The sequence below is a fragment of the Centruroides sculpturatus genome, unplaced genomic scaffold, assembly GCF_000671375.1.
Source record: "Centruroides sculpturatus isolate CEXI.00-Female unplaced genomic scaffold, Cexi_2.0 scaffold305, whole genome shotgun sequence".
NCBI classification, from domain to species: Eukaryota; Metazoa; Arthropoda; class Arachnida; order Scorpiones; family Buthidae; genus Centruroides; species Centruroides sculpturatus.
Window position 1 is genome coordinate 706,280 of NW_019384644.1, and position 11,178 is coordinate 717,457.

The 11,178-nt window shown below is 29.7% G+C and overlaps 1 protein-coding gene across 1 annotated transcript in view; it reads right to left on the reverse strand.

Moving 5' to 3' along the window:
- Window positions 1-586: 586 nt before the first annotated feature.
- The window catches only part of LOC111626135 (enoyl-CoA hydratase domain-containing protein 3, mitochondrial-like), a 26,513-nt gene continuing 15,921 nt past the window's right edge, over window positions 587-11,178 (reverse strand). The window contains exons 5-6 of the mRNA XM_023369433.1: window positions 1,140-1,246; window positions 587-860 (exon numbers count right to left, since the gene is read on the reverse strand). Coding sequence (XP_023225201.1) covers window positions 743-860; window positions 1,140-1,246 — 225 coding nt within the window. The 3' untranslated portion in view covers window positions 587-742. The remainder of the gene's footprint in view (window positions 861-1,139; window positions 1,247-11,178) is intronic.

An 11,178-nucleotide genomic window follows, 5' to 3' on the forward strand; every position in this document is an offset into this window, starting at 1 on the left:
CACCATATAAAAATCTTGTAAATAAGATAACTTTTATATATTTTCCTGGCCATACTGATATACTTAGAAATGAAAAAGCCGACTTTGAGACTAAGTCAGCTGCAAAGGACACTGACTTGGATACACTCACATCCCCCTCTCATTTAGCAACCAAGTTGTGTCTTCAAACCAATAATCTTATCAAATTTTCTGCCATAAGAAAGACATGTGTCTGATAGAAATTTCATCTAAACAAATTGTACAAATTTTATCAGATTTATCCATTTTACTGACTTTCAATTCTAGCAATTTAATTATTTATCCAAAAATTTCAGGCCCTGAATTATTGTAATAACTCTTGTAACTTTAATAATTATTGTAATACTTTAACCATTTCATCAAAGTTGAAATATGGGAAAACAAAAATTTTTTGGCTAAAAATCTATATGTTCAAAACTGTAAAAATATAAGTTAAACACAAGATTAAAATTTTGTATCTATCTTCTTCCTTTAGGTTTGTTACTAAAAGCTTTCATTTAAAATTTAAAAAATTTTAATCTGGCATATATTGCTTTGCATAGTTTTGTTAATCCATAGAGTTGTTTATCTTTTAAATGCTATTGACACATGCACACAATTTACATGCAATTTTTTATTTAATTTGTTACAACTTTTATAAACTCAGATATACAGAGTATATATTCAATATTTGACTTTTAATAAAGTCGCTTATATAAAGTTTAGAATTTTAAGACAAAAATGGTTATTTGAATTTTTCTGACGAATTAATCCAAACCGGTTTCCTTTTTTCTATAAAAGCTGAGAGGCCTTCTTGAGCATCTTTTAATTCTAGATTTTCAACCATTACTTTTTCTCCTTCCCTAAACAAATGTTAAGATTAAATAATTATTAAAATTAAAATTTGAATGTAAATGATGAGAAACAATAATGAACATTGTTATCATAACAAAAAGTTCCATTTTGCATAAATATAATTTGGAATAATTATTAATGATTAAATTAAAAATATATATATTTTGTTAAGGATTTATTTTTAATTAACAATGGAAATCTTTGTTTCATTTGAAATTGCTATTTGGAATTCTGTCTTTGCAATAAATATATGAACAAAAATATTTTATTTAAAATAGTGTACTAACCTATATGCAGATTGTATATCTTTCTCCAACTGCTCGTAATAAAACTTTTTTCCTAGTGCTATAACAGATCGACTTTTGCTTAAAATAGCCGAAATTACTTCTTTGGTCTGTAATGAAAAATTATTGGTTTCAAGCATGTATACTCTAACAAATTTTTGAAAACTATTATTCATATTTTGCAATATTGTACAGTAAAATCTCTCTAAGATGACCAGTTTTCCTAAATTTTGGAAGTGGTAATCTCTAGGAGTGGTCAAAGGGACTGACGAAAATATAGTATTCTGTATCCAACAAATACAGTAGTACTACACTAGAATACTACATATACATAGTATATGTAGTATTCTAGTGTAGTACTGCTGTATTGCCTACAAAATAACTTAGCTTGTATAGTGTTACAGTAGAATACTATATACTATATACACAGTACAGTATATGTAGTATTCTACTGTAACACTATACAAGCTAAGTTATTTTGTAGGCAATACAGCATGACTAATTTAAAAAATGCTACAGATTTATTAATAGTAAAGTGCAAGAAAATGTATTTATTAATACATCACATGTAATTTTGTATACTGTAGTAGTATAGGTTTGATAAACTTGGGGTATATTTTTTATTTTAACTGTAAGATTTTAATACTGTTTTGACTCAACTGGCCATCGATAATACATATGAAGTTATAGCCCATCCTGTAGCAACAATTTCCAATAGATATAATTCAATAGGTGCTCAACTAAGTCTAGCGAACATTATATGGATCTACATTCAATTTATCTGTGTGTTCAAGCAAATATTGTAAAGAAAAATGGATCAAACATCACAGCCGAGGAAAAAGTTATTCCTGTTAATTATTTTTTAAATAGTTTGTTTTCTCAATGCAGCGTTTTTTTAAATGATAAACAAGTAACTACCCAAGTTAGTTATCCTTATTGAACAATATTAGATGCATTGCTATTTACAGGGTTCCTACTCAAATTTTTGTTTTGAACTCCCTGACTTTTCCTGACAAACTTTGTCCAAATTCCCTGACCCTCACATTTCTTACAGTGTGGAATAGTGACATAATAAAACAGCATTTACTGTGAACAATGAGTACAGCTATCCCTCTTTTTGCACAGTTGTTATGCTTCAAATACTGCCACATTAAAAAAATACAGTAACATACATCCTGTAGAATCCACAACTTCAATGTAATGAAAAAATAAAGCAATTTACAAACAAAACATGAGCTTTTTATTTTATCATCATTTATCATTATTATTTGTATGTAAATCTAGTAAATACAAGATAGCATAAAATCAACAAACAGTATTCTTTTGATAAACAAATACAAGGGGGACCCAAAAAACCTGAACTGAGAGCATGCTGCCATTCGTAAACATAGTAGAGAGTTCTTCCACTAGATGGGGTTAGTAGAGACCTTCACAAAACAGCTGTGCAGATGGCATCATTTTGTAGGTTTATATTTGAGCTTACTGTTATTTTGTTCCGCCTGCATAGTTCTGGGTGTCCTTCAACATCACAAAACGATGAAAATGTTGAAAAAAATCAGCCAAAAAAGTGTTAAGACATCTGCAAGAGGATGTGCGAAGGAAATGCCCGGAACTTTGGCAAGCAGGTGACAGGTTCCTTCATCACGACAACTCCCCCGCACACACAGCCTTACGAGTGACCCACTATTTGGCCTCTCGGGGATGGCTTGTTGTTCCCCACCCTCCATATTCACCAGACCTAGTCTCGTGGACTTTTTTTCTGTTTCCAAGAATGAAGAAAAATCTAAAAGGGAAGCGTTTTGATGATGTGGAGGTGGTAAAAACAGCTTCCCTAAGAGCACTGGACGATATCAAGGTTGAAGAATTCCAGAGATGCTTCAAACAGTGGGGAAAAAGACTTGACAAGTGCATTGCATCTAATGGAGAGTACTTTGAAGGTGACTGAAGGAATTTTATAAAAAAGTTAATAAATAAAGTTTTTATACAAAAAATCTGGTTTTTTTGGGTCCCCCAAGTAGCATAAAATGAACTCTAAAATTACGTGTTTCTAAGTCATCTTTCAACAAAAAGAACAACTTTTTTTTTAAACAGCAACATAATTGTAACAAAAAGTGAAATTTAAAAATTTTTAAATAAGCATTTTTCCTACATAAAAAAATCAATGATTGTATATAAAAAGGAATAGGTGTAAGTTTATACTATAGTTTCGCTAACAAATGCATCTAATTTATTGTAAAATATTTTTACTTTTTTACAAAATGGACAATCAAAATACAGAAAATTAGAAAATAAAAAAATGAATTACAATTTACAAAACACAAGAACTATTATATTAATGTAGTTTTAGCTTTTTCTCTTCAAGTGTATTTATTTTCATTTAAATCTCTTTTTCTTCCTTTTCGTGATCTTTTCTTAACATTTTCTTGTGTTGTTTTAAATCCTTAAGTTGTTGTGTAAATTTTCCTTTTTCTTCAGCCCTCAATGCCTGCTGCTTCTGAATATCTTTTTTCTGTTGCAGAGATGCAATATATCACTGTCCAGATCCTCTGACTGTTAACAACATTTTCTGGTCTATATTTATTTGATCAATACCATCTGCAAAATGGATCCCATCATAAACTAAGCAATGAGCAACTAAACTTTCTTCCTTAAGATTTTCACTCAACAGTGATTTATTAACCGAGAAACCACTCTCAACACTTGCATTCCCATGTGAGAAAGAAAGAGAAATTTTTGATACTAGACCATAGATCTTGCAGTTGCCTATCATCCTTCATAATTTCACAATAAAATGTGTCCAGACCATTGTCATCATGCCTTTCAGATATGAAGTCCTCAAACTTTGTAGAATAGGGTTTTATGGACACTTTATTGCAGAGTATATCATGCTGTTCTTTTGCTTTGACAGCACATTTCTCATCAATCCTGTTTGTATCATGTAGAACCTCCAGTAAAACATTGAAATACAATTTTCCAACATTTGATTGATTTGATTTTCTGGGTCTAAGCTGCTCAAAGCCTTCACACATTTGAACTTGACAGGTCCCTTCTCAATAAACTTTTGTGTCATTATTTTCAGCACATTTCGACAATCACTTAGAAAACACAGAATATCTTTGTCGCTTACTTTCAATTGTTTTAAAACCTTTTTTGCTCCAAAACCAATATCCAAATTCTTCAGAAGTACCAAGTTTTCATTAGCATTTAAATCTATTTTTAGAAACTGCTTGTCAGTGACCCTGTCATTTTTCACAAACTTTCTCATCAGGTTCATAAATAATTGAACAACTGCTTTATAAAGATAGGGTGCAAAAGGTTTGTTGCTCTGAAATCGAGTGAGAAAGTTCTCACTTTTTGTACATATTGACTGAAAAAATAAAAGTTTAACTTCAATAAAGGGATCATTGAGTGCCTGCCTGAACAATGTAGCCACCTTGCTGTCTTTCAACTTTGTACTGTTGTTTATGTACGTCTTCACAGATTCAACAACTTCTGCTGCATGTTCTAAGCACTCTCCATTCTCCAACCACCTTGTTAAACCAAACTTTTTGAGAAATAATCTGCTTCCACTTACAGCGATGTATTCAGCATGCTGAGTGGGTGAGTGTTTTAGCAAATTCTGTAGCAGTGGTAACTAATTCCAATCTACTACTTTAAAACCGGCTTTTACAGCACCATGGACTACATGTAAACCATGTGTTCCCATTTTCACAAATGATTTACCAACATTCTGTGCCTCCATGTGATCTTCTAATTTATTCAGAAAACTTATGTTTACATTTTGTTTGTCCATACAGATATGAAGAATTTGCTAGATCAAGATGAATGTCTGAAAACCCATAGAGAAATGCAGAGAGGTCATCTTCTGTACTATGATCCAGAAAGATACTATTTAAATATCTGGTCATTACCTTATCTTTACTCTTGTCCCAGTATTTTATCACAAGATTCATATGAATTCTTTGAGCAACTTTGTTTAGTGATTCGTCAAAGGAGATAGTAATATTATTGCAACTTGTAACAGCATTAATCAATTTTTCTCTGAAATAATGGGCTATGCCATAATTTATTATATAGGAAGCTTTATCTAGACCCAATTGAAATTGTGTGGCTATAGCACTGTCAGGGAACATTTTGTTGAAAATGTTTTTAATATCAGAGCATGAATTGAGTGACATCTTTTTCTTTACAAGTGCCAAGGCCCAAGTTATCTCTGCTTTTATTACATCATCTTTTATCACAAAAGGTGTCAATGTGTTGCTAAGAAATGTTGATTTGGTGAGAGACTGTTCATTAGTGATCTTAGATGTATTTTCCACAACAGAAGCCGTTTCACACACATTTTGTTGACTATTAGAAGAGTTTGAATTTGTTGGGGTTAGAAATCTTATCAATGAAGTTTGTTCTGACTTCAATCTTTTTATTTCAACACATGACTAGAACTATTTGCATGTGATACTAATGTACGCTTTCCCATGTTACTTAATGAGAAAACTTTACAACAAATGCAGCAAAATGCTTTTGTATCACCATCTTTTACAGTTCCTAACCAGAAATTGAATTCTGGATGAATAACTGGATCCAGCCATTGGAGATTAAACCTTGTTTGTTTCCGTGCTATTATCATTTAAGAATGTAGAAAAACAAACCTTGAATAATAATATTAAAAGACAGATGAACCAGATCAGATAGCAACGTGTAAGTCGTTTTGTCACAACAGTATGTAAAATATTCAAACGACATCCAATCTGCATCTGCATATATATATTAATTAAAAGTAGTGTTGCCAACTCAAATTTCAAATTTACAGCTAGACATTTTAATAAAAATACCCAAATCATATTGTTTCCATTAGAATTGTTTGATTTTTTTAGCTAGATTGTTCGTAAATCTAGCAAAAAATAGCTAAATTGGCAACTCATTAAAAGAAAAAAAATGTTCTGTTGCCGCCATTTTGATTTCGGTTTTGGTGTAAAGGCCAGAGTTTAAATAATTATTTTTAATAATTTTTATTTATTATTTACTTAATTTTGCATTAAATTTCGTCTTTGCATAAAATTTTCTTAAGAATGCAGACAAAATTTATTTATTTTAACCCTTAATTACAATTCTTATAATTATTGCAAATCATATCACAAACCATCTTTCTCACTTTTATAGCAAATTTTAATTAAACAAACCAATGTTTTCAGCCATCTTAAATAGCCTTCCTCAGGTTCAACATAATTTCAAACATCAATTATAATATAAGATTTGAAACTTCAAGTTTCGCTTGTGTGAGATATGACAACTCTTTCCCTTTTGGAAAATAAAGGAGATAAAGTTAATTCTCCCAATGTCAGGAAAGTCAAGGGACTAATAAGTATGTGGGAAACGTGGTACAGACGGACAAAGACACCTCTTTATCGTTTAACCCATTTATTGTACAAAAATGCTCACAATATAGTTAAAGTTGTCTTTGTTTTTTTGTCTTAAGTTCATAGCAGCATTGGTGGAATCCAGAGCAATGTTCAGTGACTGATCCAGAAAGGAAAGTTCATTTGATTTCTGTCCGATGTCTAGCACTAACGTAATTTCTCGTGTTTGTCCTGAGTTTGAAATGTCCTCCTTTTGAAAGGCAACTGTTAGTTTGTAGAAGGAAAAGGCAGCAGCAGCAGTGAAGTAGTGGAGATAAAGTGCTGGGAAAAGGCAAATAACCAGAGCTGATTTGTGGCAATGGTTATGGAAGAGATGGTTCTTGACAGCCTCGTGTCCTTGAGACACCAGCTTTTATCACCTTTCTTTCCTGCATCATTCCCTGGATTGGTTTCAGACCTCACCCACACTTTGTGATGGGGATCTAATGGATTTTCCAATTTACTTACATCAATTGGAGAATCGGAATTCACAGAAGAAGTCTTCATTGTCTTTTCAAATAATGTAAAATTCGACTCCAATCCAAATGATTGATTTTGGGAGCTGTACTGTCTAGACCATTCCTCAAGTTTCTATAAAAATTTTTTGTTCACTTATTTTTTCTCTAATAATTAAATTATTTTACGTTTTTCTATTTAGCAAGTTCCAGGACAATTCCAGAACTTCACACTTGTATTCCTATGATGTCATAATATTACAGAAATTGGGATTCTTAAAACTTATAGAATTTAAATAAAATAAAATAAATACAGAATAAATATCAAATGAAATTACAATTATACATTGTTAAAATATAGAAATTCAGTGCATAGAATCATAACTACAAATCTCTTTCTTTTGCAACATAACTATAAAAATTGTTTTGGTGTTGTTTCTCACAAAAGATAATCAAATTTATTTTAATTTTTTAGTAATTTAATTAATTTTTTAAAAATTTACCAGCTTTTTAACTTTTAAATTTTAATAATAAACAAGTTAACATTGGTTAAACTATCGGATTACCTGTTGATTTTCAAAAATATAACTACAGTATATCTATTATCAATACAAGTATGATCAATCTTGCCCATTTTTAAGCCCTAAATTTGCCAAAATCAGTGATATTTGTTACCCAATGTCATTTCCATTAAACTATGTATCGAAGTTGCAGAAAAAAACGGAAGAGAGGGGAAAAATATGCTTGCAGTACACTACTTTCAAGGAAAATCATAACAACAAATATAAAAAGCTTGTGCCAACCTCAAGTCGGCGCCAGCATTTTACTGTAAACATCAGGTAACTATTTATAATTTGGACTTCAAACTCAAATGTGAGTTATAAATAAACACTTATTTCCATCACTTTTTAGTTGATACGTTGATTACAACAAGAACTAGCAATCTTACAGATATAAATGTTTACATAAAAGAACTAAAAAAGAAATTTGTTCTCAACAGATATCCTAATAGTTTAATTGATTGCTGGGAAAACAAGATAAATAGTAAAATGAATAATAAAAAATCCAAAAAGCTAAATATAGATACAAAATATATCAGTTTTCCATATATAAAAGGACTATATGAGAATATCAACAAAGATTTACAAAAAATAAACACAAAACTAGCCCCAAAACACAAAAAATTAGAAAATAGATTAAGACTGGTAAAACCTAATAAAGTAGATAATAAAGAACAAGGAACAAGAAACAAAGAACATAGTGTATAAGATACTGTGTATCTGTAATACAACTAACTACTATATAGGAGAAACTAAACATAAACTGAGTATACGTGTAAAAGAACATATTGCAGATCTCAAATATAATCAACTAAACTCTGTTTTTCATGACAATTGTTTAATAAATGACTGTAATATAGATAAAAGTAATGTTAAAATCCTATACAAAGAGAAAAATACATATAATAAAAAATTTAAAGAAAGCGTCTCAATTTTCACATCAATTGTATCACACCAAAAATTAATCACACCAAAAATTGTATCAATAAAAATTTAAGCGTAAAAATAAATGAGAACTGGATGAAAATATTATAATAAACACAAAATACATTAATGTCGATTGTAATTATCTATAGAGGTTATGCTGTTCTTATTAATAATATCTTTCTTTGTAATATGCAAATCAGTACAAAACTGCAATGCAGTATGTAATGCAGATATGGTTAAAAAACAATAATGTAAAAAACTGTCTATTTCTCTTTCGAGATATATATGTGATTATGTCTAATATTCCTGGATGTTGGGAAATAAGTAAAAGATCATTTATAGCAGATTCTAATGAAATTAATCCACTTATTGTAAAATAAGTTGTGCACGCCTATTGGATTAAGACCTTGTATGTATAACAGATTAAGAATGGATATGGTAAGAAATATACATTATTTTAATTCTGTTTTGTTAGATATTTTATGTAATATTTTTAAAAATTGTATCTTTTAGTTGACTGATGAGGGGCTTTATGTATGAAACGTGCTGTTGTCACGTATCAACTAAAAAGTGATGGAAATAAAGTCAAATGTTTATTTATAACTCACATTTGAGTTTGAAGTCCAATATATTTGCAAAACACGGTTTCAAAAACAACATATTTATAATTTTTTATGTTGTGTAGTAATGTTTTAAACGTGAAAAATGATTAAATTACAGATTTTTACTGATCTATTTAGCTATTTTGAAGTGAACATTCTAATAAATTACAATTTCAACTTTTAAAAGTTTGCAAACAAATTTTTAGTTATTTTTTATTCTAATTAACAATTTCATCTTTTTATAATTGCTGAATTATTAAAATTAACAATTAAACACTATTACATAAAAGTAGTTTATCCTGTTATTAATCCACAACTGTAAAATTATATGGCTTCAGAACAGTGAAAAAAGCTATTTCAAAATGGATTCTGGTGTATTTTTTTTATTAAAGATTGCAGCATTATTTCTTGCTGCCTGCAAATGGCTATGATTGGTCATCCATATTCAGCAAACAAGATCAACAAGACAGCTAAGGAGACAAATTCCCTGACTTTTTGACAAATTCCGACTTTTCCGAACACTAATGAAAATCCCTGATTTTCCCAGACTTTCCAGGTATGTAGGATTCCTGTATTTAATTCAAAAGAAGTGCAAGAAATGTTTTTAACAAGCACATTATTTTTTAAAGATAATGCAGGTTGTATGGATTCAATAAATCTGTTAGAAGAAAATAATAGTAACCATGGATTAGTTAAAAGATTTAATATTAGCAAAGAAAACAGAGTAATAGATTTAATCAGACATCTTCATATCGATTTAGCAAATCAGCAAACCAACAATGTCGATTTGTGCATTAAGTTAGAAAGGTCAAAACATATAGTGTCGGACACTTGTTTCACGATGTTCTTGATGTTTCTGTTATAAGCGTTAAAAAGAACAAGAAAAAAGAGAAAGAGATCAAAAGATAGTTTTGTACTAATGGCAAAGGACAATGAGTATAAAATTATTATTAAAAACTCATCATTGAAAATTAATAAAGTAGACATTAGTTCGTCCATTCAAATCAGAATAGAAAAAGTGGTACAAACAGGAATTATAAAAATGCTGTTTCATAGAACAGATGTTAAAGTTTTTATTTAAGTAGCAGCATTCAGTCTACGAATATATCAAATGCTGTTATCGGTCAACTGCCTTATAGAATAACTCTCAGATTAGTTTCTAATTCAGCATTTAATGAAAATGTGAAGCATAATCCTTTTAATTTTAAAAATTATAATTTAAATTACATATGTTTATCAAAAGATAATCAAAAGATTCCTTCTAAAGCCTATACTCCTGATCATACAAAAAAGATTTATGCAAGAAATTTTATCTCATTATTTGAAGATGCTGGATGTATTCAGCATTATAAATATCCAAATATAACATACGACAAATATAAAGATGGTTATACTTTATATTGTTTTTATCTTACTCCAGACTGATCTGTATCAGAATCACATATAAGTATTAATCAACAGGGAAATATTTCAACAGAATTAAAATTTTCGAAGCCAATACCATAAACCATAAACATTATTTGTTTGTTAGAATATAATAATACTGTACTTTAGAAATTGATCATTCACAAACTGTATTTGTGGATTATTAATGAATACTGTCACTTTAAGGAGATTGGTGATTACCAGCTTAAAGCGGTAAATCGTCAGATGCAAAAACTCCTCTGAAATTTCATTTTATTTCTAGATCACTTGCAGCCAATCATTTATAATTAATTTAGATGAAAAAATAAGTCAGAAAGTCACAAAGTATCGATATTTTTTACGGAAGATAAAAATTCTTGCTTTTACTACGATAGTTAAGGATTAAAACCAATGAAAACAAACATTATAAGATTTATAAAACAAAATTTGAAAAGTTGTTTTTGGAATACAGTAGAGCCTCGAAAAAAACTCGGCACTCGATAACCCGGTACTCCAGATAACTCAGCCACAACCTGGCAGGGCAAAAGTAACCTTAGATAATTAATTTTTATCATAGACAGCTTTATGCCTCATAAAGTATTTTTCTGAGGTCTGTCTTATCAGGTAAATTACTGTACACAGCGTATTCATTAATTTTCATTTTCATGTAGTAAAGGCTCTATGCCTTCATAAAGGAC